This window comes from Kwoniella shandongensis, chromosome 5 (genome assembly GCF_008629635.2).
Source record: "Kwoniella shandongensis chromosome 5, complete sequence".
NCBI lineage: Eukaryota > Fungi > Basidiomycota > Tremellomycetes > Tremellales > Cryptococcaceae > Kwoniella > Kwoniella shandongensis.
The window spans coordinates 1038654-1065849 of NC_089291.1; the positions used below are offsets into that span (position 1 = coordinate 1038654).

The 27196-nt window shown below is 49.7% G+C and overlaps 10 protein-coding genes across 10 annotated transcripts; 3 read left to right on the plus strand and 7 right to left on the minus strand.

The window, feature by feature from the left end:
* Positions 1-84: 84 nt before the first annotated feature.
* On the minus strand, positions 85-2509 carry CI109_103059 (uncharacterized protein; the record flags this gene model as incomplete). The annotated part of the gene is made up of 12 exons (XM_032001447.1): positions 85-196; positions 269-325; positions 393-581; positions 641-705; positions 765-834; positions 907-1396; positions 1476-1717; positions 1792-1821; positions 1876-1918; positions 2023-2179; positions 2251-2328; positions 2435-2509. The coding sequence occupies 12 exons, from the start codon at positions 2507-2509 to the stop codon at positions 85-87; spliced, it is 1608 nt and encodes a 535-aa protein (XP_031864337.1).
* Positions 2510-3619: 1110 nt separating this feature from the next.
* Positions 3620-5135, minus strand: CI109_103060 (uncharacterized protein; the record flags this gene model as incomplete). Its single annotated transcript, XM_032001448.1, has 9 exons — positions 3620-3728; positions 3797-4031; positions 4097-4176; positions 4236-4305; positions 4363-4506; positions 4563-4669; positions 4729-4837; positions 4916-5011; positions 5069-5135. 9 exons carry the CDS (start codon positions 5133-5135, stop codon positions 3620-3622), a joined length of 1017 nt encoding a protein of 338 aa, XP_031864338.1.
* A 282-nt stretch (positions 5136-5417) lies between these two features.
* On the plus strand, positions 5418-11833 carry CI109_103061 (lysophospholipase NTE1; the record flags this gene model as incomplete). Its single annotated transcript, XM_032001449.1, has 26 exons — positions 5418-5554; positions 5624-6041; positions 6117-6897; positions 6960-8113; positions 8179-8388; positions 8450-8511; positions 8576-8697; positions 8750-8799; positions 8857-8862; positions 8915-8957; positions 9022-9327; positions 9405-9561; positions 9612-9648; positions 9705-9779; positions 9843-9897; positions 9950-10050; positions 10105-10603; positions 10671-10682; positions 10749-10778; positions 10835-10913; positions 10963-11027; positions 11098-11254; positions 11328-11390; positions 11453-11525; positions 11589-11755; positions 11818-11833. 26 exons carry the CDS (start codon positions 5418-5420, stop codon positions 11831-11833), a joined length of 4875 nt encoding a protein of 1624 aa, XP_031864339.1.
* Positions 11834-12003: 170 nt separating this feature from the next.
* On the minus strand, positions 12004-14967 carry CI109_103062 (uncharacterized protein; the record flags this gene model as incomplete). The annotated part of the gene is made up of 4 exons (XM_032001450.1): positions 12004-12678; positions 12746-13879; positions 13942-14210; positions 14265-14967. 4 exons carry the CDS (start codon positions 14965-14967, stop codon positions 12004-12006), a joined length of 2781 nt encoding a protein of 926 aa, XP_031864340.1.
* Positions 14968-15481: 514 nt separating this feature from the next.
* On the plus strand, positions 15482-16990 carry CI109_103063 (uncharacterized protein; the record flags this gene model as incomplete). Its single annotated transcript, XM_032001451.1, has 4 exons — positions 15482-15725; positions 15782-15843; positions 15913-16817; positions 16888-16990. The coding sequence occupies 4 exons, from the start codon at positions 15482-15484 to the stop codon at positions 16988-16990; spliced, it is 1314 nt and encodes a 437-aa protein (XP_031864341.1).
* Positions 16991-17611: 621 nt separating this feature from the next.
* Positions 17612-19426, plus strand: CI109_103064 (uncharacterized protein; the record flags this gene model as incomplete). The annotated part of the gene is made up of 4 exons (XM_032001452.2): positions 17612-17762; positions 17918-17979; positions 18116-19257; positions 19342-19426. 4 exons carry the CDS (start codon positions 17612-17614, stop codon positions 19424-19426), a joined length of 1440 nt encoding a protein of 479 aa, XP_031864342.2.
* A 301-nt stretch (positions 19427-19727) lies between these two features.
* CI109_103065 (uncharacterized protein) lies at positions 19728-20402 on the minus strand (the record flags this gene model as incomplete). Its single annotated transcript, XM_032001453.1, has 1 exon — positions 19728-20402. One exon carries the CDS (start codon positions 20400-20402, stop codon positions 19728-19730), a length of 675 nt encoding a protein of 224 aa, XP_031864343.1.
* A 571-nt stretch (positions 20403-20973) lies between these two features.
* Positions 20974-22334, minus strand: CI109_103066 (uncharacterized protein; the record flags this gene model as incomplete). The annotated part of the gene is made up of 7 exons (XM_032001454.1): positions 20974-21288; positions 21375-21413; positions 21473-21568; positions 21661-21773; positions 21847-21924; positions 22128-22260; positions 22332-22334. 7 exons carry the CDS (start codon positions 22332-22334, stop codon positions 20974-20976), a joined length of 777 nt encoding a protein of 258 aa, XP_031864344.1.
* Positions 22335-22837: 503 nt separating this feature from the next.
* On the minus strand, positions 22838-24118 carry CI109_103067 (uncharacterized protein; the record flags this gene model as incomplete). The annotated part of the gene is made up of 6 exons (XM_032001455.1): positions 22838-22955; positions 23012-23075; positions 23132-23156; positions 23217-23633; positions 23746-23904; positions 23957-24118. 6 exons carry the CDS (start codon positions 24116-24118, stop codon positions 22838-22840), a joined length of 945 nt encoding a protein of 314 aa, XP_031864345.1.
* A 945-nt stretch (positions 24119-25063) lies between these two features.
* CI109_103068 (uncharacterized protein) lies at positions 25064-27141 on the minus strand (the record flags this gene model as incomplete). Its single annotated transcript, XM_065967234.1, has 6 exons — positions 25064-25081; positions 25132-25235; positions 25310-25514; positions 25580-26164; positions 26228-26605; positions 26701-27141. The coding sequence occupies 6 exons, from the start codon at positions 27139-27141 to the stop codon at positions 25064-25066; spliced, it is 1731 nt and encodes a 576-aa protein (XP_065823306.1).
* Positions 27142-27196: the final 55 nt, after the last annotated feature.

The following is a 27196-nucleotide window of genomic DNA, read 5'->3' on the forward strand; positions in this document are numbered from 1 at the left end:
CCTTCCACCTTGCGTCCACTGCTGTGTCCTCATATTCACCCCTAGATCAGATCACAGCCATCGTTCGAGCGGAAATTCACAAGTTCACTCGTCGCCCCCATCGTCAGCGCCGTAGTCCATCTCAGCCTGTTCTGCAGACCTCTCATAGACCTCGACGTCATCTTCGTCTCCTTCTGGTAGTCGTTCAAGTATCGCTCTGGGAAGATACAGGGTGCTCAGCCGTTTGGTGATTAAACCGTGACAGACACAGCTAAGTATGAATACTCACTCGCACTCGCAAAGTAGCTCTGTACAATAGAGATCGAGGTTGAGATCGCAAGGATCGCTAAATAAAACCAACTTGCCATCAGCGAAACATGACTTGCCGCGATGGTCACCGCATGCGTACTCACGTTCCAAAAGGCATCTCGATCATCGCTGCGATCCCCTCAACTCCCATGAACGTCATGCTGATTCCAAACATGATGAAGACCATCTTCCATCCCATCGAATCGACCAGCGTGAATGGGAGGATGAAGAGGTAAAGCGAGACGACCTGTTTGAGGTGAATGCAGAAGATGTAAGGGAGGGGAGTTTGGACGCTGCCCAAATCCAAGGAGATCAGAGTCATATGGTGTACAGCAGCTAGTAGATGACCTACATCCTCTCCATCGATCCAAGTTGATCAGTCATTGCGGCTACCGAAGCTTGAAGAGCGTTCATACCCTGTCGAGGTAAGCGTTAGCACACACGCGATCACTATTGCATCGAGAGCACAGACTTACCGCTGGCCCGACTGCCTCCAAGCAGCCCATGCGCCTGAACCTGAAGATCGACCTGCTTATCTCGTGCGCGCTATATGATGTGTTCAGTCAGACGCGACCGCCAAGTACTGCGTGGCCACAACAGCGAGGGATTCTCACTCACATTATGAGTGGTAAACCCAGTTCGACCATCCTGCCCAAGCCAATCTCTGCTCTCCGAGCTATTCCAGTCGTCACTGGATCCGGCTTGACCCCAACGCTGATCAACGGTGTTCTTTCGTCCACCCTCTTCTTTCCTGTGTCGCTCGTCGTGATGTCGTCCTGGTCTTTATACTCGTCAGGGAGGAGCACCCTCACAGCGGTAGGTCTACGCTTGAGCGGATTCCTCGCAGGTCGTCGTTGTCGTGTCACGGTGTCAGCAGAATGATGGGACAAATGCGATTGTGCTGAAGGAGATGTCACCAGACCTCCATTCATAGAGCTAGTTGATAACGACAGTTGGAGACCGAGAGTCGCTTCTTCGTCGAGGACTTGAGGGGAGGACGTAGATCGCGGTGAACCAGTAAGATGATCGTCATATTGGTTAACCTGCTCCGGCTGAGCTCTCTTGAGACGACGAATATCTTTACCAGCCAGTTTTGGCGGTAAGAGGCCTACGTTGAAACTCCATTGTGATCAGCTGCTTCTTCATGACGACCGTAAGTGTCACAGCGGAGTGAACTGGCAACTAACCTTTCAAATCATCGTGATGTACACCTCCCTCTGCCCGCAGATGATGCTTGGTTGCAACGACAAAAGCCACCACCAGTCGAATCAACTTCTTCTTCTCGTAGGTGAGCTGTTGACGCGTGATCATGGGTGGTGAGGCAGTAGCATCGTCATTGGGGGAAGATGGGGGAAGATTGACCACAACCCATATGTTTCGAGAGAGGTTCCGAGCGTTGGAGATGAGAGACGTGAAGTCTTTTCTCCCTCTTGGGGTAGGTTCGGAAAGTTAAGCTTAGGGATTTACAACTCGGATGACTGAGTGGGAGGGGCATGTACTCACTCAGCGTAACGCTCATAGGCGGATGAATTACTGTCTCCGCAATTAGCATGTCATGACCGTGACAAAGTATTTAAGGCTACTCACCGGAAGACAAGCAATAAACCAACGACGACTGACAAGAGCGGCACTGAATACATTCGCGGAGATCAGCTCCTGCCTTGCATTTACTGCGGGTACTTCACATATGGGTTCTCGCTATATGTACCGTCCCAGATACACCCACAAACTCACCGACGTTGTTGGTCAGTCCGACCTCCTTCCCCCACCAGAGACTCGCAGCAGCGACACCTGCTGAGAAGAGTGTGACGCTCAGGACTGGTCCAAGTACGATAGGCAAGATTGACGAGCTAAACACGAGGACATCAGGCAGCCAAGAGATTTTCGATAGCTGCGTTTCAAGTGATCAGACTAATAAACATATCCCGTCGATTGGGTAAGAAGGGGTGATGGAGCACTTACGCGCGGTTTGTGATCTTCTACATCTTGCATGGCGAGTAGAGAAGAGAGTGTGCTCAGCGGGAGAGACATGGTTGCTCCCTATCGAGATCAGACTACTCATCAGTAAGTACCTATAATGAACGAGTGGGGACGGCTCGTGCGTCGGGGCGATGCATATGTTGAGCGGGGCTAGGTGATGACTCACGATTGTTCCCAATCCTGAAAAGTCCTTCTTCTTGGACGAGGTTGATTCAAGCGATGATGAGCTGTTTGTTGACATCTCGGCTAGTGTGGGTCTGTATCAATCCACTATTGGATGTATGTACGGAAGAGACAGTGTAACGTATGGGAAATCAGGTTGGATTAGGACAAAGTCAGATTGGGATTTCCACAGTTCCGGGCACAGCACGCTTGAAACACTGAAACGCTGAAACGCTGATAACGGCTCAACTTCAACTTGAAACTGGCTGAAGAAATCTGACACGTGATTTGAGTCCCGCGCACCGTCTACCACTTTACTTTCTCTTCCTCTTCTTCATCCTCTTTCCGACTGTGGAGACTTCTTCCTGATCGTAAAGTACCGTTGATATACATGGATGCCTTGAGCATTGTTCACCTCAATCGTTATAGTACATCTCCAAACTTCACAACAGACATCACAACCCAGAAATTTAAAATCTAGGTTCAATATCATAAAATTAATTATATTATAACTCAAAAAGTCCCAAATTGGCCGAGGTCATTGAGGGTCCCGCTGCGCCCTCAGTCGATACCGGTCGTCTGGAGAGAATGCTATGAATCATAGACTACCAATTACACCTCCACGGACTACCATTTTCGTTGTACTCCCCATTTTCACCTCGAAAGTCCTGCTACCGTTGATATATGAGAGGAATGATCTATCATCACGGGTTCCTTCCAGCAGCCGAGAGTAAAGCTCCTTTGATCGAGATAAGCACAGTTCTTCGGAAATATAGTCTAAGACGTATCTGCGGACATTGCTGGATTGGAGCTCCGTCGCGTCAAGGAAACATTTGTTGTGACAAGTTTTGTCTTGACAATCAACCTCGCAAACATGTCTTTCTCGACGTCGTCCTGAATATTCTTGTTGCTCGGACATCGCTGAGCGGTCCACACGGCAAGTCAGAGCAGGTTTTGGCGCTGCTGGGTTGACGGAGATCTGGATGCGCGGAGAAGGAGCCGTGAGGTGGTCGTGGGATAGCGATGAGGGTTCCGGAATCCTGCTTCAAAAGGAGAAGGAGCCTCCTCCGTGTGCAGACAAACACTTGCGTAGCACACGTGTCCAATCCGATGTACGCGCGTACCATGGCAGGTCGTTGCAGACTTAATGCGCTGATATGCATAACGCATAGACGTTACCTCTGTTCTACTATTCACCCGGCGCAGAGATCACACCCTCCCGTCCAGCCAATCTAGCGACCCTACGAGCAAAATTCTCATATGCATAGGTTTGAGGATGTATGTCAGCGGTGTACCAACTATGGTATACAACGGCGGATCAGCGTACAGATCGTGTGTCAACTGGAGAGACACAGCGTGGGCTTACTAGTTCACAGCTACCACGATCCCACTTGTTCCTTCTTGCTGTTCTACACGATGCCACCATCCAGCAGGCAAAAAGAGACTCTGACCTTCGTGGAGAGTCACTCTCACAGGGCTCAGGCGATCGGGGAAGTCGGATGACGACACCCATGGTACAGGGTATGTGGGAGGGGGATCTAGAATTGGAACAAGGTGACCAGAAGACGTGCGTTTTAACGTTGATGCAGGATGGAAATGCTCTGCGACTTGATTTGTCAGCTGGAGTACACCATTCTCATGACAGAGCGAGAAGAGTGAGACTGACGATCTAGCCATAAACCTTCGATTGGTGACAACAGTGTAAATGTCTTTGATCCCGCCAACACGTGATATATGTTTTCGTACCTAGCCAATTTAGTTGAGTCCCTCTGGTCCTTTCGTGATAACAGAAGGAATGAACACACGGATCATGATGTAACGATGTTGTGCTCTTTGAATCGCCTATCCAGAGGTTCACGGCTTCTGCCTTGGAACCTGAAAGCGTCGCAGGCCGATTAGCAGAGTCGTTCCGGAGTGAGGAAGAAAACACACCGATTGCCTCCTTCATCCACTGCACGTCCCTTGCGATGTACGACTGAAACATGTCTAACTCTGGCAATCCGGACGGATGAGGTTCGGAGCGATAGATATTTCCATCTTGAGATTGGAGGTAATATGCGTGTTTCGAGGATTCACCTGTGAATGCATTGTCAGTCATCATCCACCGTGAAGCAAAAGCAGGCCTATCCCACCTTTTGGACCTAGTCGACTGATCAAATCGGAAATTGTCATTTTCTCTTCGAGAGGTTTAACGAAAGTCGTGGATCTATTCGGTAGTGTACGAACCGAGTCGGCTAGCCTGTCCAGTTGAGATATTATTCGTCTCTTCCATGCGGCGTGGAGAAGCGGTATGCTTACCCATCATCCGTTACTGCTACTGTAACGGGCTTGTTTTCTGACAATTGTTTGTACACCTCGGGCTGACTCCAGTCGTAATTTTCAAGACCAGATGACAAAGGTGAGAATCCTGTACGCGGGTTGCGTGATTAGCTCGACTGTCCATCGGTTGAGAGTTCATGTCACACCTGCATCCCCACAGACACACCTTCGATAAGAACTGGATGGCCCGTATGAATCATACGTAAGGCCTCCAACGATGAAGGAGGCTCGGAAAGTACCGTTACATGGTGAGCTTGAAGATCTGCATGACAGTCAGAATTGACGATGCAGCACGTATACTATCTCACAGGCGACGCACCTCGATAGTCATCTAGCAGTTGTTCCAGAGCCGACTCCAGAGCTTGGACTGACTCTACACTGGTCATCGCTCTTGTCTGTTCCTTGATGTCAGAGGAAGCCAGCTAGCTGTAACATGTCGATAAATTATAACTCGCGTTGACGTATTGCGAAAGAAGAAAGGAGATGGTTTGTGCCTGACAGATGAGTCACGTGTTTCGAGCATCTCATCATTTCGTTGCGTATCTGCAGCATGAAACGCGCTTCAAATAGCGAGTAGGTCGTTGCAAATAGCAAGTTGGGTCTTCAGCAACTCTCTCTCTCCACTGTCATCCCGCTGAGCCAGTGAGCCTCGTCGATAGGCTGTCACCATGTCGAGCGTTCCTACACCCCCAGATACCAATGGTAATCCTCTTCTGGCGTTGGCGGTCGCTGTCATCTACGCTATCCTTTATGTCCTTCAAGGGATTAAGCATGTCGTTGGTGTATTGACCATCAGCTTCCCCGGGTAAGCTGAGCTGAAAAGAGTGCCGTGTCTTCAGCGACTATATCGGACTGATGTCTATTGTCGTTGCAGGTATGTTGTTCGAATTCTACAATACAGCTTCACCATTTCGCTCGGCTTCCCTCACTTCCTAGCCCTTTTTGTTGGACTTTTGGTCGCTCTGTTCTTCCTGATCCGATATCGGTATCTCACGCGATATACTCAACTCAAAGAACCGGCTCTGCCTCCACCATCTCCGCCATCGCTTGCAAATCGTCTACTACCTCTTGACGAAGCGGACGGACTCCTTGCCAATCACCGAAGTCACTCCGGTACCTTTCACAATTACTTAGACGACTTCCTGGCCGCAATCAGAATATTTGGATATCTAGAGAAACCGGTGTTCCATGAACTGAGCAGACATTTGCAGACGAGAAGATTAGCAGCAGGAGATACGCTCGAGATTGGAGGCGGCGAATTCTGGTGTGTAGTGGAAGGGAAAGTTCAAGTCGTGAGTGTTCCACTATCTCTGTGAGGTACAGTATGTCACTATTTTCAATTAGCTAAACGTGCTGGACTTGAATAGTTTGCTCCAGACTCACCGGCTGAGCGGTCGACTCCTCCTTCCCCTGATCCATTTGGCGCCAATGCAAACTCCTTCAACGGCTATCATCTGCTCAACGAAGTGTCAACCGGTGGCACACTGTCTTCGCTGTTCTCAATCCTTTCTCTCTTCACCGAAGATATCAAGCTTTCTTGGACACCCCCCGGCGAACAGGAAGGAGAAGAGCAGGGCGCTGTTGACCAAGAATTGCTGGTGCCCCCTTCTCAACTCCGGAAGAAGGTTCGACAAAACTCGGATGTCAGTCAGCTGGACGAGGAAACGTTAGGCCTTAGAATGAGCAGCCCCGACATTCACCGCCCGGTACCCCTTCGTCCTTCCCGACCACGCTCATCCTCTCTGGACGCGTCGGAGGGAACTGTACAAGCAGACGAACAAGACGATCCTCAGACTGCATCGCTGCCCGCGACCAAGGCTTCCTCACCAACAGGTAGCGACTTCGATTCGCCTAAACGCAGTCAATCACTTCGCTCCTCTCCTCGATCTAAACCGGTGGCTCCCGCCTTCCAACCGACGTCTCAGCCTCTACGTGATTCGCCTAAGCCTCAACCGAAGAAACAAAACCAAAGGTTAGATCCGGGACAAGAGGCCTTGAAAGGTACCATAGCTCGTGCTACCGTAGATACCACTCTGGCTGTCATCCCCGCTGCGGCATTCCGGAAACTGACAAGGAAATACCCTAAAGCCAGTGGTACGATTGTGCAAGTCGTCCTTGAGCGTTTCAGTAGGGTTACTTTCATGACTGGTAGGTGTTAACGTATCTTTTCAGTGTCGTCTGCCACGCTGACGGTCGGTTTCGGATCACAGCACACAAATACCTAGGATTGACTCGCGAGATCCTCCGTTCCGAATCGTCACTCAACTCGCTCGTGTCACATCCTCTTCCCGCCTCTTTCTACACTGGCGGCGGCATGCAGAGTCTTCGAGATAGGTTCCAACCGGAGGCACAAGCGAAAGGACACAAGAACTTCCCGTCTGTCGGTTCACCCCCGGACTCCCGAGTATCAAGTCGAGACTACTTCAACTATGTCCCAGCCAGTCCTACAGTGAAGGCGCCTTCTCTCCCTTCGACGACGCCTAAAACCGGCTCGACACCTACCGCCAAACAGGGGTCCTTCTCTAGTCGAGGAGGTCTGCAAGCATTAAGCAAAATCGAGACCGACCCAGAAAGCGATAGCGAAAAGAAAGAAGGCTCTCTCCCGTCTATTGGTCCGTCGACAGCGGCCGTTTTCAGTCCCGACACAGCTGTACGACACACCAGTCCCTTCATGAGGCGTACATCAGCGATGAGGAAACAGGTGGCTGCGGGTGATCTGGCCATGGCAACTCGTAACGTTCCGGATGATACTGGAGGTGCATACTATAGACCTAGTGCGCAGACTCCCGGTTTGCCAAGGATGGAGACCTGGCGAGGGAGGTTCTCCGGATCAACGACCGACCTCGCGCATCAAAACGGGCTCTCGGTATCGCCTTCGGAAACTGAAGGCTCGCCCGAAGAAACGGGCTTTGATCTTAAGGAAGCTGTCCTGATGAGTATAGCCAGGTCGATTGGTTTGGCTCAACCCTCAGAAGGAAATATCGACTTGATTGGACGTGGCTCCATACCTCCTTCTGTCTCGGCTCTGTCTACGCCTAACTCGCCAATGTTTCCACCCAACGGGAAGGGTTCAAAGGCACCTTATGGGAACGTACTTGATATGATGAACGCTTCCACGCAGAATGAGGGAATCATTGGCGGTATGCTACGAGAAGCGGCACTGAAGGCTGGACGCGATGACGAGGCGAGCAGCGTGTCAGCAAGCGTTCAGGACTCGCAGTTTGGCGTAGGCAATGACGACAAACGAGTGCTGAAAGATCTGGAAGGGAGTGTGGAGATCCTGTTCTTCAAGAAGGATAGTATCTTGGTGAAGGAAGGAGAGAGGTCGCCAGGGATGTACTACGTGATTGACGGGTTCCTGGAAGTAAGTCTCCGTTTCTCGCAAATTGAGGGCAGTATTCGTATACTGATGGTGATGGCCTCCCGTAGACGTCTATCCCTGTTCATCAATCTGGTATCAATACTCCGCGGTCCTCATCGAGTATCAATCCGACCAGTGCGCGTCCGCCTACTTCTACTTTCTCCAATGTGAAGAATCGACCATTTGGTGCTGCGTTGGGTATGAACCAACCTAGTCCACATGGAGACCATTCACCTTTCGAGGGGCCGAAAGGAGAAGAAACCTTATACACCGTCAAAGTGAGTGGATCATTTCCGTGCTACTCTGATCGATTGCAAAGCTGACAAAGTTGTCACGTAGCCTGGTGGCATTGCTGGCTATCTCTCCTCATTGTGCAGTTCAGACTCATATGTCAACATCACGTAAGTCCTGGCACCGTCCAACCCCCTTTCAAAGGGTCCAGAGCAGCTGTTGACTTGGACGCAGTGCGAAGACCGATTGTTTCGTTGGTTTCTTGCCTCACCACACGCTGGAGAGGATCATTGAGCGACGTCCGATAGTCCTCCTAACGCTGGCGAAGAGATTGTTGTCCTTGCTTTCGCCATTAGGTACGTCGGCGGTCGTCATGACTTCTGTGACTGACAACTGATGATCTATCAGTGTTGCATATTGATGCCGGTTTGGATTGGCAGCAGCTAGGAGCTGGGCAGGTACGTGCTCGAACAAGTACTATAGGAGTCAAAGCTAATCAACTATTGGTAAATTAGGTTCTGGTGAGCGAATACTGATCAGGCATAGGGTCATTCCACTAACATTTTACAATAGTACGAGAAAGGAGATCGGTCGACCGACTTCTACATTGTTATCAGTAAGTCTGCAGGGTTGAGTGATCATGAGCGTTCTTCGCAGCGGTAACTGAATGACCTTCTCAGACGGTCGACTTCGGGCTTTCCAGGAGAAGGACAACAACATGGAAGTAATTCGAGAGTATGGTCAAAACGATTCAATCGGCGAGCTGGATGTTATAACCGCCATCAACCGATCCGAAACAGTCCACGCGATTCGAGATTCGGAACTCGTCCGTATTCCTTCAGCTCTGTTTGACGCTATCAGTGTGAAGCACCCCGCGACGACTGTCCAATTCATGCGATTGATCGCCGAAAGAGTCAGGAAGGCAATGGGAGATCAAGCCAAACTGGGACCACATGTACCTGGAACGACAACAGATGTCAACCTGAGTAAGTCACTGATGCGGTATGAGCGGAAAATCGCATCTGTAATCACTTCCACTAACCCCTTTTGCATCTATTAACAGAAACGGTCTGTATTCTGGGCTCGAACAGAAACGTACCGGTGGCTCAGTTCGCTGGTAAACTCAAGACCTCGCTAGAGGAGCTAGGAGCATCGACGTCATACCTTGATCAGGGAACAGTAATGCGACATCTGGGTAGACACGCCTTTTCGCGGATAGGGTGCGTCACGACTAGCTGCTGATCGTCGAAATGCTGATGTCCTATTGCAGGAAGCTCAAGGTGGCAGGGTGGCTTGCCGACCAAGAGGTGAGTAATTGGCCGTGTTGCTGGTATTTTCTGCTAAACGATCGGTGCTTCTATAGCAACATTTCCGGACCGTTCTATACGTGGCGGACTCGCCTCCATCGAGTCAATGGACCTTGACATGCATACGCCAGGTAAGAGAGAGTGTGTGCGGCTACAGGCCCGCAGTGAGACAAGAGCTAATTCTGTCCGAACAGGCTGATTTGGTTCTGGTACTCGCTATGGGAGATGACCCCTCGATTGGAGAATACGGTAGGTCGGAAGAAGTCGTATCAAGTGAGGAGACAACTCACGTAGTGACCAGAGAAACTGCTGCTTGCGACGAAAACGACGGCAAAGAAAGAGTTGATTCTTCTGCACGACGAGCGGACTGTTGCTCCTGGCTCCACTCGACCGTGGCTCAGTGTGAGTGATGACGTTATCTCGCTTGCTTTCGGTTCACTAACCCGCATGCTGCAGAACCGTCCATGGATACATGCGCACTATCACGTAGAGCTACCTGGTGTGGTGACCCCTCACAAGTCGAGTCCCATCGTTCATGACGCCGCGGCTGTTGCTGCTTTCAAGCATCTGCGAGAACGAGTCGAGACTCGTATCCGAAAATATCGTGGCTTGCGTCCATTCGCTCGGCCAAGACGACCACCGCATATGAACGATTTCGCTCGTATAGCTCGACGATTGTGTGGCAAACAAATCGGTCTCGTGCTGGGTGGTGGTGGAGCGCGTGGCATATCTCATATCGGGATGTTACAGGCATTGGAAGAGTTTGGGATTCCAATCGATGCTATTGGAGGATGTTCGATTGGTAGTTTCGTCGGTGGATTGTATGCGAGAGAGACGGACTTGCTGGAGACGGCAGGAAGGACGAAGCAGTTTGCAGGGAGGATGGGGTCAATGTGGAGGATTTTGTCGGATGTGACATACCCCTTTGTGGCTTATACGACAGGACACGAGTTTAGTGAGTGATAGTTTGGCTCGGTTTTCTTGATCAGGAAGGCCCATGCTGATTCTCGTTTCTTGAATAGATCGAGGAATATGTGAGTGTCCGCATACCAGACTGCGGGTACAGTAAGGAATGGAACGTATGACTGACGACCTCGCAGACAAAGCATTCTACAATACCCATATCGAAGGTAAGTCAACTGGAGACCGTGATGTGAATGACAGCTAAAGCGCTCGTTGGTACCAGATTTCTGGATCCCATTCTTTGCCAATTCGACAAATATCACGCATTCACGCATGGAAGTGCACAGAACGGGTTATGCATGGTAAGCTGGACCTAGTAGGTAAGCGTAAGTCTGTTGACACTTGTGATAGGCGATATGTTCGCGCTTCTATGACTCTGGCCGGTTTGCTTCCACCCTTATCTGATAATGGTAATCGTAAGTCGAGCAGCCTCCACCTGTTTTGATCAATATTGTTCGATGTTAACGTTGGGGTATCTTACGATAGTCCTCGTCGACGGAGGATATATGGACAACACTCCTATCAGTCCAATCCGTGCCAGCGGTATTCAAGATGTCATCGTTGTCGATGTAGGATCTATCGACGATACATCACCGAGGAACTACGGCGACTCTGTCTCAGGGTGGTGGATCTTTGTCAATAGGTAAGTGGGATCGTATTTCCCACAAGTCCCGTTACTGTCTGAGGTTTAAACTGATGCTGAGCGGATGATCCAGATTCAATCCGTTCTTCCAGCGAAAAGTTCTCTCGATGACAGAAGTTTCCTCTCGACTGACTTAGTGAGTCTGCACAACTCTCATCCCTTTTGAAGGGGATGGAGCTGATCCGACCTTATGTGTAGCGTATCGAGCGTTAAGACGCTCGAGGAGGTCAAGAATGCAGCTGGATGTCTGTACCTTGCAATGCCGGTACAAGTAAGCTCAAGGCTTCCCTCCCATAGAAGACAACGAAACATTGCTAATTGTGTCTACCCTTAGCAATTCGACACCTTGGGTGGATTCAAGCGCTTTTCTGAAGTCATGGCGATTGGTTTGACTGCCGGTCGAGAGGCTCTGCGGAAGTGGAAAGAGGAAGGCAGGCTGCCGACTGGTCTAGTAGACGATGCGAAGGGCGCAAAGACGATCAAGCGGGGCAACAGGCTTAGGTGAGTAACTCTGAGCTGCCTGTTTAGAGTGCTCGCTGATAAGGAATCGTTCCCCATTGCAGACGCATGTCGATTTAAGTGGTTTCGGATTCGGACGACGTAGAGGTGAAATTAGATGCAATTTGAGAGAGAGACAAACATTGCATTGAGTATACAACAATAGGCATGATTTTCGACAAATTACACACATAAGATATGCACAACCTATGCACATAAGTAATTGTTCAACGTTCGTGGATAGCTCTTACTCAAGACCTTCCCAAGAGTCCCGCTGCGTTTGCTCCAAATTGTCCTGGGGAGATACTCATCCCTTCCAAACTACTGGAAAGACCACCATCTCTCCCTCCATCCAATATCTTCCGTCGATGATCCCCATAACTTCCAATCTTCATTCTCCCCGGTCCTGTGGAGATGGGTAACGATTTTCGTCCTCCCAATATCATGTGATCTTCCAATATCGATTCTCCTGAATCGTCATCATCATCCTCTGCCTCTTCGCCAGATTCGGAATCGGAATCGGAATCGGAATCTAAGCCCGATTCAATCGCAACTTCGTCCCATGTTCTATATAACCTTTCGATGAATCTATTAGATCGAGGTAGGTCGTATGGATCGAAGGGGAAATAACTGTCTAGACCAGCCTCGACATTCGATTGTCTAGCTTGTCGAGGAGCGTTTTGAGATCCAGGAATGGACGGGACAGAAGTCAACCCAGGACGCGAGGTGTTGCTCTTCTTTCCATTCCCATTGCCATTGCCGTTGGTGGTTGAAGTGCCGTTAGTCGTGTTGGTGAGAGAATGGGAAGAAATGGATCGAGTATGGTATGACGTTTGTTGATTCGCTTCAATGATGGAGAAGCAGTAGGCAAAGTTGGTGTGATGCGCAACCTTGGCAAAAGTTGACACGATGGTAGGGTTACAGCCCTAAAGGATCGATCGAATTACCAATTAGTCACCATTTCGAGGCTCGCCTTCTTCGCCAACAACTCACAAGTAAGGGATTCAGTTCGCTGGTGAGTGCCCTCTGAAGCACATCCAAATCACTCATCCATTTACCCTCGCTTTCACCTTCACCTTCCACTGACTCCCCGTCCATCTCCATGTCTCCCACGACACTATCGCCTTCCTTATCCGCGTTCGCTGTGAACGCTCTCCATCGAAAACAGAAGATAAGCATGACCGCCTGGCAGACAGCATAGAATAGCGGCAGCTCATCCACCGACTCCCGCTTGTTGGCTCGCGCTTGGTGTAGCTTGCCATCGACATATGCCAAAAGATAGGTAAGGACGGTACGGGCTTGCTCGTCTGTTACGAAGCGGGCTCGACAGACAACGGAACCTATATAGACCGTGGCGGCGACTCGCTGGTTCATAGACACAGGCTGTGAAGCGTGCGATGTGATCGCGCTTGCTTTGGCGTAAAGAGCTTGAGAAACAAGAAGACCGAGGAAGAGGTCAGTATGGGCAGGCGAGAAAGAAGCAGTGAGGAAAAGGAGGAAAGGGATATGTTGAGTTGCTGATGTTGGAAGGATTTGCCGTGAGAACAGGTTGAGGAGAGTTTGGAAATAAGAGAGTGATTGAGCAGCGGAGAGCGGTTGTCGACGAGGAAGAAGGGATGAGATCGTTGATGAGCTTGGTAGAGGGACCTCGGAGGTAGGAGTCGATGCGCCAGAGCTTGCCGCGGAGTGGATCATGTTCTGCGCCGCCATTTCTGCTGCTGGTAGATGTCCTTCTTTGCCTCCCATGTACTCCTCCAGATGGTCAAAGAAATGACAAAGCATCCCATCAAGCTTCACTCGCATAGCCTTTACATTCGCCCTCTTCTTCGCCCGCGCTTCGGCTTCCTTTGCTGCATTCGCAGCCTCTTCGTCATCGGATTCGTCGCCGTCCACCGAAGAAAGCTCGTCTGGGTCGGGATCGCCTTCTGAATCATCGTCATCTACTCCAATGTCTGGTGAAAGCGAAGCGGTACGAGCTCGCGGCAAATCTTGTGATATCAGCAGGTCGAGAGGGTCAATGCTCGCGAAGGGGGAAAATCGGGATGGACCGGATACTGGGATCTCATCGTCGTCATCGGAATCGTCCTCGTCATCTTCCTCATCCTCCAGACTGTTTGTTATTTCGACCTGTGATGATTGTGGCATCAGCATCCTGCGCTAAATTGCTTCTTACAGAATGGACAGCTCACGTCTATCCTCAACATCCTGTCTACGATCTCGCCCCACATCCGCTGTCCCAACTCTGGGCAATATCCTATCAACTCGCAGCAGTTTCTGATCCAGGTGGTCTGAGCAACTTCAGCTTCTCGCTTATGAGGAAAGTTCCTGATCAGGACGGGTTGCAGCACGCTGGGCAACGTGGGAACGAGCGATATGAGGTGTGACAATAGCAGGTGATGTCTGGCGTAAAACATCCGTCTGGATATAGGTGCAGCAGTCGGTGAGGTGAATGTTGGTTCTGGAAGGCAAGGTCAACAGGATGATCAGAGAGCATTGGGACGATCGGACTCACGCCATGTGAGACCTTTGACCGCCATGGCAACTACCTCCTTTGCCCAACCTGGCTGAGCACTGACCAGTACTGACGCCCAGCCAACAAACGTCTTGACGAACTTTTCGTCACCAGTAGCCCAGTGCAGGTTCAGAATAGCTGTTATTAAAGGTGAATGGATATCGGGGGAAAGCAGTGAGACGTGTGCTGAGATGGCTCGAAGAAGAGGTAATAGTGGTGGTAAAGAAGGGATTGGCATCGTGGGTGTAGGGAGGAAATGAGCGAGAAGATCGTTGTAATGTGTCATGTTGCCCTGCTTCGATTCCTGCAACGCTTTGGGTACGAAAACCGCGATCAGACCCCTTTGAAAGGCTTCTCGGTCTTTGGCGCTTGAGCTTTGACTCCTCCCACTTCCGTCTCTCGCATCGCCTGTACTCTTTGTCCGTCTTGCCGCCGCTCTGCTCTTCGCATCACCATCCGATTCTCTCGGCCTCTTCTTCCCAGCTAAAGAGGACGATCTCGACGAGGACGCAGCACTGTTGTTGGACGACATCATGTTGTTGTTGTTGAACATTGTCAATGTGCTGATTGGCATATTGGCAGCCTTTGATCTGACCTTGTTTGTAGGTGGCGTATTACTGTTATTATTGGTGGAGGTGGTAGCAGGAGTTTTTGTCATGCGTAAAGAAGAGGAGAAAGAGAATGAAGGCGAAGAGAGGGGCATACCGTGCGTGGAAAAAGCGGTATGCAGCTGAGTATCACAAGGTGAGTGCCCCTCTATCACGATGATGGAGATGTCGAGGACGACATGATGACAGGTGTTTGTGTCTTTTCGATATGGTCGTGTGAGAAGGCGCAAATGAAGCAATGAAGCTGATAGACTGAAATCTTGAAATCGTAAACTTGCTCACGCCACCGGTAATCATCAGGTTAAGAGGGTTATCATCCCACCGAAAGGAGCTAGTGGCAATCGGAGAATAATACCACGTCATGGTCTGTGGCAGGGTGGGCTTTGATAACGTGAGAGAGAAGAGGTCTGTGCATAGGTCGAGGGACGTATATAGACCCCATATCTGATGCATTTCTCTTTCTCTTCCTCTTCCTCTTCTTCCTCTCACTGGAATCTTCTTGAAGCGCGTACATTCATCCATATCAGTTGCATTCCCTTCCCTCGATAGTAGAACTACAGGCATACCTAAGTACTCACCCACCCATATACACACCGTTGATCACTCACGATGCCGTCCTCTGATTCACGAGAGTCAAGACTCCAACTGGTCCCACTGCCTCCGCTCCCTGCTTCATACTTGGAGGACCTTCCTCCCATTCCTGTTATTACTGATCCAAAGCTCAAGAAAATGGTGTTCACCCATACCAGCGCCATTATGAAGCCACGAAGCTATAATACGTCAATGATGCTTCTGGATGGTCAGGCAGGTATGGACTACGAGAAGCTCGAGCATGTAGGAGATGCTCTACTTGGTTAGTACAGCCATTGACTTGCATCACTTTGTACTGACTCTGCAACCGATATGCAGAGGCTGTCGCCGTGACTTTGGCACACGAGCTTTACCCAAACGTTCGTCAAGGTGGTGCCTCGGTAAGTTTGGCTGCTCTCCATTAGCGAGGTATTTACGAATACGACAGACTGACCAGTGAGGTATCTCAGGCCATCCGAGACAAACTCGTGTGCAACGTCACGTTGGCTCAAGTGTCCGCAGCATATGGACTACACAAGGACCTCATCGTAGACCAGCACATGCGACAAGTGATCAAGGCGAACGAGAAGGTCCGAGCGTCGCTCTTTGAAGCTTATATCGCGGGAGTGTATTACTCACTCTTGGGTCCTGATGTTGTCCGATCTCGAAGTTCTTCAGTTGGCTCTAAGGAGGACGATAAGAACTCCTCTGAAGGTTCTTCCAGTCCGACTGCTTCTTCCAAATCGAATAACGATTCTTCCTCCACTGATGGAAGCGATAACATTCACCGGGACAATGAATTTCCAGCTCAAGTATCGAGAAAGGAAGAGCATGAAAAGAAACAGCGTAAACAATCTTGCCAACAACCAGATCATGCGACTACAGAATCATCGACTAGCTCTCCTGAAGAAGCTCCAAATGCTGAGGCATCTGCCAACCATTTCATGGATGACACTAACGCATCAACTGCATCCGACGAAGAGGAAAGCAGTCCAGAAGATCCCGCCACTCCCGAATCCTCAGAAGGATCCGCCACCATCAAGCTTTTCGAGACCCGCGGCGAAGCATTCGACTACCTCTTCGCATGGCTTTCTCCCGTTTTCGAACCTATCTGTCACTTCGTAGTCGACGTTCTCCGAGCAGAAGAGATGCGTATCCAAGCCTTACCTCGTAATCCTTATGCCAACTTCGATCTTCCCGAAGAGTGGGCGGAAGAAGATCGAAAGGCTGTCGGAGGGAAAGCGACACTGCACCAGTGCAACATGGTGGTCTCGGTGGGCATCCCGTCATACACTTATGAGACAGTCGACATAGGTAATGTGATTGGAGCTTGGAAGGTCGTGTGTGTGGCCAAAGATGGAGATGGTAAAGAGTGGTGAGTGATATGTGCAAATGAATCTGATGGGAACTTCGACTGATAACATACCTACTACACCACACAAAAGGAAAGCTGAGGCTATCAGAATGACGAAACAAGCAGCCAGCAATGTGGCAGCGTGGAAGATCTGCCGTCAACTTGGCCTGATGGAGGATGAGGAGCAGGAGTAGTATAAGAGGGTTACTGAGCAGCGACAAGTTTGAGAGTGGCGATTCATGTTTTGTACCTTGAAACTAGTGTCACCTTCGTCATTCGTTTCATCAATGTATATTTGTGTTAGCCCATTCTGAGACCAGGGCGAGCATTCCATCACCTGTCAAATTGACATACCACACTAGAGCAACGTCCAGAAGTGGCGCACGATCATGAGTCTTACACCATTACCAAATGGAAGGCCCATGCGCACCTGGTGTAATGTGCAATGGGCGCAAGGTACCACACTATCATACGACTATAATACATACACAACATGTCAGCTCTTCATCTCTGATCTCCTGCTCATGGTTTTCTTCTTGACAACACTCACAGTATCACCTTCTTTCTTGGTTTTTCTTGATTCGCTTTGTGTTCTCTCCGCTCCTTGACCTCGAGCTCGTTAACTCTTCCTTCCTGCTGTGTCTCCAACTTACTACCTTGCTCGTGTTCAGGTTTTCCCCTTGTAGTCGATTTGATTTCCCTTTCCCGTTTCTCTTTGACAGGGCTTTTTCGATTCCATTCTCAACACTGAGATATTTACCACCCCTTCGTCATCTTTTCCTCTTCCGCCTCTTCCTCAAATCTGCGATCCAGGAATGAGCAGAACCATCTTCGAAGTCCACACTTCGACCTATCCAGAGCTGTTGGAGGCGTCCAGTTTGGAAGAGCTACGTCAATATCCTAAAGAGGACAATGGGAGCTCGTTGTCCTATGATAAATTGGTATACCTCGGCGGGAAATTATTAGGTGAGTTACGCCCATCCGCTGGATTCCCCTCCGGTTCCTGGGCCCATGTCCGTGTCATGGAGAAGGACAGGACCAGCTCATTGGACTGATGGTCAGAGTCAGAGCATCGTAAAGATGAATGAGCTGATCATGGGTATCGCCATGTGGTACAACAGATTCCATTGCGAATATCATTCTCCAAGATCTCTTCCCGTCACTCAGCGTTACAGATTTAGCTGTAAGTTCCTTTCGTTCTCGATATCTCCTCCTTCCGACAAGAACGACCCGGCAACATCCCATCTATCTATAAGTGGACTACTGTATTGACTGGAATGTAATTACCATACCTTTTGCTTTTTGCCCTTGTTGAGCAGACGATATCGAGCCGACTGATTGGCGACGAGTCACTCGCTCAAATCGCAAACGCGTACGACCTTGAAGCGATTGTTGCTCCCGGCGATAGAGATCTTAACCATCAGCAGGCTTCGGAGAGAGCTGAAGCAGATCTGCTAAGGGCATACATAGCTGGTGTCTTCTATAGCTACACGACATGCGGCCAAACCTCAACCGTGGAGAAGATTGTCTTAGCCGAGCGCAACCTTATGGAAGACCAAGTCGTATTCGACAGGTTTGTTGGCGAGGGGTTCGAACCCAGATCACTCTACAAGAAGGAAACGACACTCATCCGGCTGGAGTCGTCCCCAACACCCACTCCGTCAATTCGGGATGGAGAGGTGAAGCTTGAGATCAACGACGATGATAGCGAAGACGATCTTGCCGCAACAACGTTACCACCAATCCTCGAACCTCGTCGTATCGATATCGATCTATCACGCCGAATCCAGGGGAAAAAGGAGGCAGAAACACAATCACATACTGCTGATTTGGAAAACATGATCAAGTCAATGATGAGCATGTCGCCCTCACCTCAGAAGCCGTCGTCGATACCGCTAGTCCAGCAAAGGCAAAGAGCGTCTTCTGTTCGCTGCCCAGACTCGATCCCTATCAAGCAACCAGATGCGATGATAAGCCTGGGATCTTCGATGAACCCATTCACATCGGCATTTGAGCCCTCATCGCCATTTGCGCCACCGGTAACTTCTCCTTCCCTTACCATAGATCCTGTCTTGAGTTATCGTGATTCACCGAGCACATTTGATCGCCCGACGATGGAGCGAGGACGTACAAACGGCCAAGCATACGATCATCTCCTAACATGGTTAACACCACTTCTCACTCCACTCGCACAACAGAGTCCCGCCAAGCTCGCAACCGACACCGTCGTGCCACTTCCTCCCACAACCCATTTGAACTCTTCAACGCGAAGTTGCCCGTCCGCCAAGGAAAAGGAAGAAGAAGAAGAAGATCAACAAGCTGTCGGTGGTGTACAAGCTCTCAATCAACATCCCCTGATGATCGGCTCAGAGCACAAGCCTGTATATCGGAAGAGCCAAGTCAAAAAGGGAGAGATGTGGAAAGTGGTCTGTACCGTTGTCGACAAACATGGGAGTGTATGGTGAGTAAGAATGGCTGAAGAGTCTTTGTTCCCTACGATACAAGAGCCAGGGGGAGCTAAGTATCTATCTTACTCTTTCGTTAGGCAAGCTGAGGGGGTGAGACCGACACAGCAAGTAGCGAAGAATATAGCAGCATGGAGGGTCTATCGTGTTTTGGAACGACAATGAGAGAGTCAGGACGAAGACTGTTTCAAGCCGGGAGGACGGTCGGAATCATCAGCTTGTGGATTACGTCTCGTATGAGTAATGTAAGTAGAGCTTGGAATGATGAGGCGTACTACTGTGTATCCAGTCCAGAGATATGTCACGAATGGCACATCTTCGTGATGGTTTCACTTGTTGATACAGTTACAGTAAGATCGCGATCCTTCATCGAATTCGTAAAAGGTCATCATGATACAGTATCATCTCCGCGCATCCTCCTCATTGTCACGCCAAGCGTCACAGAACAGACGTCCCTTACCGAGCTCTACGCGTCCATCTCCTCAAGAGCTTCCCTCCATCTCACAGCTCTATTACCTTTTCCTAAACCTTCTTCAACCTCTATCAACCCCTTCAACGATTCCCTCCTCAGTTCCTTGATCTGCTTCAACACCCCATCCCCATCCCTCCCTCCTTGTTCATCCTGTTGACCACCACCAACACCAACATCACCACCCTTCACCCCATCTTGAGGTCTAGGTCGTCCGCTTCCCTTACTCAACCTCTTGATCATCCCTTTTGTCCCTTTCTCCACGACACTCAATTCGGACTCTGCATTCGTATAATCTGGTATGTTGCAGCCCATATACGTCTTGGCTAGTTCCAATCGAACTTGCATAACCTCCACCTCTGGTCTCGGATCACGTTCTGACCCAGGAGAATTATCTTTGCGCTCGACTGGTGACGTTGGGATTTGTGTCGAAGTGGAATCGGGAACCGAAGTTAACGTCGTTGGTAATTCGGCGGGACATTTGGACGTTGAGGGGACGGGACGGGAGCGACCAGAAGGGGATAATGCCAAGGGGAGTTGTCGAGTGAGTAGGTGGATTTTGGCTGATAAGAGCTGGATCCGCAATTCTGTAGTTTGAGGAGCGGGCGATGAGAGAAGAGAGTTGATTGTAACCAGATTGAAGAGCGGTGAGTCGAGGATGGGTGGGGGCATATTTGGGGAAGACTGTAGGTTGGATGAAAAATGCTTTTGTGCAGTAGCACAGGTACGACGGGGTTGACTGGTGTTATGCAGGCGCTTGTGATGAGCGGCTGGATCTCACGAGATGCGTTGATGTTGTGATGCGGTGAGGAGGATAGGAAGGCAACAAAAAAGTTGGGTTTGACTGAATTCATTGCGGATTCAGGGCACGGACGATGCAACGCGACTGATCTTGTTCGGCCGCTGGCATACATCTACTGGATGCTGCCCATAATATGCTAGACCTCGATAGCAAATGGCAATTAGAGCATGGTGGCTTCAGCAGGTAGCGGGAAGGGTAACGTGCCCTCCGTTTAAAGAAAACGAGATAGTCACATGTTATGCTAACAGTATACAGCAACATATCGTACTAAACAGTGATCTCGGAAGGGGTATCACAAGTATGCAAGTATCCTAATACCATTATATCCGACCTCGTTCATTGTCCATTGACCCACTTCCATCCCGACTCTGTCTCTTCACAATGATCATCCAGATTGCCTGCGTTTCTCATCAGGCGACAAGCTATAGGTTCCCGGCCCACTTAAAGCCTCTTGACACCTCGCTTCGCCTTACTAGCCGCGCCCGTCTTCGCTCCTCCAGCCGCCGGGATCTTGCCCGTACCACCCAAGCCATTCTTCATGAGTTTCGTGTCGTCTCCAATCGTCGCTGATTGCTCGACTACCGGACTCTGCTCTTGTGACACGCTCATACCGAGAGGAGTGGGTCTGGCTGATGTACCGGTACTGGTTACGGAAGACGCGGAGTTGGGCGGACGGGATGATGATGCTTGAGTCATTTGAGGGGCTTTCGTCGTTGACGAAGAGGAGGCAGTAGAGCGGAACTCAGCAGGAGGGAGCTGTAGGTAGTGATCGTCGTTAGCTATACAGCTGCTAGGGTGGGAATGGAAGTCAAATGGAAAGAAGTCTTATAATGAGAGCTCACTTTGGGAGTCGCATGGATGTTGGTCATCAATTTAGCGTACTGTTACATTGTCAGCGTTTCGTGCACCCATCAATCTGTTTGGAATGCCCAGCACTCACCTTGCAATACCCGTCATAATCCGCCAACAGCTGTTTACCCGCTTCCTCATCCAACGCGCTCTCCGGATTAGGATGGATCAACAAACATTTAATTGTCTAGGGTTACAATGCGACTTGTCAGCTCCAGCTTCGCGATCAAGTGGGGAACAATTCTGTTGCTGATGATGAAGGTGCGGACTTTGACATACCACAAGCACATGTCCCACTCCATACTCCTTCTTCCATCCTTTTTTGAGCGTATCAACACATATTTCGCCATTCTTCGAGAAATTAGGATGGAAGATCTTGGTGATCATCGTGCCTATAAAGTCAATCAGACAATCAGCTTGATCTAAGCTACATTCTACTGTAGGGTGACCTTGAATCGAACGTACATTTTGGAGGGAGGTTGGGATATTCGATACCGAATTGGAATCGGATGCGGAAATATCCTCCTTCGTATGGTGTACCAGCTGTGACCGAGGGGAACTGTCAGCATATCTCCCTTGCGTGACGGTCCTCCATCAGAGTCTGGACGTAGAGCGTTTGCAGAGCAGTCATTCAACCAGAATTGGGTGGTCACACGACGGGACGGAATTTGCTTCCCGCACGATCCTCTCCGGTTTGTTTGTGCACCCCTTTCCCCCGACTTCAACCAAGATAACATCCCACTTACATGGTCCCTGTACCCATCCTTCCATATTTGTCAGATCATCCTCATCCACTACTATCCTAACACCCTCTGGAGGATCCGATCTGAGAGTCACGATCTCTCTTGAGAGGAGACGAAGAGCTTGAGGAGTGAGGGACTATGTCCGCGGGAAAGACGGAATCATCAGCTGTGTGTCTGACTCTCGGGTGCATTGCCGGGTCAGCTTACCATGATACGGAGGAGGATTAGGTGATAGGTCCAGAGAGTATTTTGGTGATTAGCAGATTAAAGGAACGAAGAGGTTGAAGAGGAATGAATAGGAATCAAGCAAGGGAAGGAGGAATGTGCAGCCACGTCCTGGGTGGAGGTTGAAAGGACCAAACAGTGTAAACAACCGCTAAAAAGGGTAATTCCGCCTTCTATGGTGGGTGATGCATACAGTGACGGGACGGACAGCAATTTGCATCGGTGCATCTCATGTCAACTCTGATCTTTAGAGATGCGCCTGCAGGTCTCATGGCGGTCGGGAGCCGGGGGACGAGTAGGTGCATTGAGACTCCTATGCGCTTCGTAGTATCGCTGTAACCAAATGAAAGCGCACAAGCCAAACAACTTTTCATATTATCTTGGTCCAAAATCAAGAACGCCAAAGTCAAGCCAAAATGCATGCAATAATGTCCATGTGAAACTCTCAAACAATGTCAATGTCAACGTCATACAAATACAATCCCCTCTTAAACAGCAACACAAGCATGGTTCTTCAACTTGAACCCATCTTGACATCTGTACGCTCGACATTGTCCGCTCAGACACGCCACCGCGCCTTGTGCGACGCCGGGGAGGGTGGTACAGCTGGAAACGGAGCAAGATCAGCAAAGGCTATAAACAGATATGAGCTTCAGACTTACTCGACAGCAGGGGAGGATGAGGAGGAAGAACCGAAACTGCCGTGGATACAACCTCCGCAGGATTCTGCACGCGTGAAACGTCAGCTGCTAGACGAGCGTAAGAAGTCGAGATCAGCTTACCGAGCGCGAGGTTTGGGTCAATACACTATGAGAAGCGGCGTGATTAGCTCATTTGACCAGTGTTGAAAGGACTTGCAAGACTTACTTGGAAAGCAGAACCATCGCCAGCGGTCTTACACGCTTGCAAAGGACTAGGACAACCCCCTTCTCCAGCTCTCTTCACCTTCTTCCCCCTTCTCCCATTATTGTTCTGCATCGTCAATCTACTCGCATCCTCTTTCCCCTCAACATCATGCTCATGACTTCGGGCAAAAGTGAATACTGAAGATTGATCACATGTCCCTGGAGTCCCGAATTGCATATCGTTAGAACATCGACATGTGAATTCGGTGGTACTTTCGAACGAATAAGGAGTGTATTGTGCCATCAAATGATGAGAGCAGAATGAGAAACATGATTCGGGACTGAGAACATCGGTTTGGATCGTGTCGGAGAAATCGTACGTGTCTGGCCAGGTAGAGTAACATTGTTGGAACGCAAAGGATGAGTCGGTCATGAGGACCTATAATGGACAAATGTACAACGCGGTCAGTATCTTTCCTATTTCAGTAGATTGTCGCTCTGTTGTTCTGTGCAACAAGCTCTGGTAGACGAGAGAAGATCCCCGCACTCACCTCAACTTGTCCTTTACCGTCACGACAACTTCCATGTGCATTGGCACCGGCCACGAAATCCTCTGATGTAGACAAGAAATCGCTTGAACAATGACATTTCTCATTGTCCACGTCCCAGTACGCATAGGAGAACGATGAGCTCTTCGAGTAACATGCGGTCTGTGACATGAAACTGTCAGCCTTGATTGATCAAGATAGTTGTCACACTCACAGCACAAGCGAGATCATTAGATGCTCTTTTGATCGTTGTAGATCCTTTGGGGATAGATCCTTGGCTCAAACAACCGATGAAAGCGGGGCTAGCGCTGGCACTGGCCTGAGCAAGAGTTGCGAAAACAGGAATCGCCGAAGCAGCAAGGAGGACGTTAAGCATGTTGATCGTAAAGTACTTCTGTGCACGAAAGAGGATGTCGTTGTGGAATAGAGATGATATCACAATCGTCGTTTGTTGCGGTGTGGAAAAGAGTGACTATGGTCAGAAATGAATAGAGATGGATCGATACGAATGGACAGTTGAGCAAAGAACAACCGAAAACACAATACATATACTGTATCCAAACACTCCACAATACCCACTGCGATGCGATGCGATGCGATACAATGACATAGGTCAAGTCTCCGTAAGTGTTGACATCTCCAACAAGAACACCTTACTCAGGCACACAAGGAAGAATCGAATCCTTACTCATTGCGCCCCGCTCTCCTTGCCCTGTGCATGACCATTGCAAGACTGGCCGGAAGGTAGCCCGAATGAACCATGTGCAAAGGGAGATACGGTGTGGTGCAGGAACGAAGGAACGGCGTCACTCACCGGATCTTTCCAACGAAAGAGTAAACAACCCAAAAGTCACAAACCCTGTTTACGACAAACAAATCACACGCGCTCAACTCCCATCCGATGGGTTATTGACATAACACGAATGCCTCCGTGTTGGTCTCGACCTTTCCAAGAGTTAGTCAAGCAGTGCAAAAATCAAGTCATATGTATAAGCATGTTTGGTTTATTGCTTACATGTGGCGTATCGCGTGCTCGTTCAATTCACTTCGATGTGATCGATTCTCGGCCAAGGCGCTCTTTCCGGTTTGCACTCAAGGGGGAAAGCCACAGGGAGACCGAGGCGGGCGGCGAGTCGCACAGACCACGGCCAGGTCATGGATGATGTGATGCATATTTACCGGTACAGCTTCCTCCTCTGATTTATACAACTCCTGTCCGATCAATGAAATACAGGTATTATATAACATATCGTGTGCACCGATATGCGTGGGCCCAACTCGAAGTGCAGCATATCCGTTTGCCTCAACGAGGCTATTCCATCTACTCCTTCTCGAGTGCCTGCACATCATCAGCATCTAGATCAAACTATACACATCACCATCGCTGACCTTGAAGATGTTCCTACGATGTCGGACATTGATTCCTCTACACGAGGTCAAGTCGACTCGTGACAACAGTCCACAACCTTCCAGGACCACTTTCATATCGTCATCTATCCCACCATATTCACTCATCAGTTTTAGTCTCATTCATTGATGACGCTGACGGAGAAACACCACTACTGACCTGTGATTGTTGTTCCTGACAAGTCCAGACTTCGCAGATTGGGGAAATGGGTTAAAGCTCTTGCGAGAAGAGCCGTATCGTCTATATCTGCAGAAGGAAGATCTAGCTGTTCTAGAGGACATATCTGTGTTTGACTTTGGTTGTCTGACTCGACCGGAAGGAAAGAGAACGCGCTGATGCCTTGAGGGACTTGGAGTGACAAACGCTGTCAAAGTTTGTCTTTTAGCAATGTTTCGCCGCCTCGCTCGAGTCGTAGGATGAGATACCCACTTTGAGAGTTCTTCGCCAAGGACCTGCCAATCCTGGACCATAGACCAAATCCGAACATCTCCCCATTGCCTGATCACACATCACATCCTTCGATCCATGCGCATCCGCTTGTAGTCTAAACTCCTCCAACTTCTCACACCTTTTCAACTTCTCTCCGAGTATATCAAAACCCCACCCTTGTGACGGCTTGACCGGTAAAGGTAGTAGATTGCCGAGATGTATTGACTTTAGTGTGTTGCTTTGGGATTCGACGATTCGAATGATCGTGCTTACTGGTACGGGTGGTCCTTGTGGTCCGATCGATAATTTGATCAGTGTATGTGGGGTTAGGTTGATTATCGTATCTTCAGGGATGAGCAGTCCGGGCAAGTACAGATGTGTGAGAGCTGGAAAAGTATCGCTGAATTGGGACCACTGTATTATGGAGGAATCGGGGGTAGGACGTGGATGGGGATACCCTATGCTGTGTCCCATGATCCGAGCACGAGAGCGGAAATCACTTGTTGGGGGATTGAGCACTTTGCCGGGTAGGCAGAGGTGTCTCAGAGAGGGATACGGACCAGAGTCAAAGGTCTCATTGATGTTCTGTTCCCAGCGAGTACAGTCAGTAAAGCACTTGGCAGTCATGACAGTCTGCGAGAACCTCACCTCAAATACGATGTCGTCCACTTTCAATCCCTCCAACTGCTTTCCAAACTTCCTCAATAACGCTCCCACCTCCTTTTCTCCAACTTTCGTTCCCTTCAGATTCACCCTTTTCAAGCTCCCACATCTCTCCATGATAGTCTGCACTGTCCTCGATCCTGCCAGAGTACACCCTTTGAGATTTATCACCTCCAAATCGGGCAAGTGATAGATGAGACCCGCTAATCCTATGTCGGTAGCTGAACTGGCGTGAGTGAGGATGAGATGAGTGTAGTGAGATTGGGATGAAGAGGTTGGAATGAGGGTTTTGAGATAGTCTGCTTTGGATATGGAAGGGAGAAGTTCGCCTGGTAAGATGAGTCGAGGGGGTATTGAGAACAGCTGAACGAGACTGTTTAGCTACCACACATGAAGGAAAGGAAGAGCAACGGTGGCAATGACTGAAACACCCATTCCTTTCTCCAAATATAACTCACCTCATGGATCAGCTGGAGTGTCAGATATCCTCCCCACCATCTAAATATCCTATCCCTCACTCCCTCCTTCAGATGATCTGGAAGATACAACCAAGCCTCCCTCCACCCTTTCCCTGGACCAACTACCACCTCTCCGTCCGCCACCACCTCGCCCTGCTCCCACAACCGCTTAAACCCCCTTCCAGCAGCATCCGTCGCGCATTTCACTAGACTATGTAAGCCGCGAGGTCGAGGTGCTCGTGTCGAGATTGATGATGTGGACAGTGCAGATTCGGTGACTAGCGTATCCCAATCTTCGGTGGAGGTCCATATTGATCGAGAAGTCTTGTACCGATTTGTTTTAGGTTTCTTGGAAGGCGAGGGAGAGGAGGTGATCGGTGTGTTTGTGCTGACGGTGGTGGATGGGCGGGACGGAGGCACTCGACGTCGTTTCGCTGGCATGGCGGTTGTTTGACCGAAAGTTGAACATTGAAAAGAAGCGAAACAGATTTCGAAA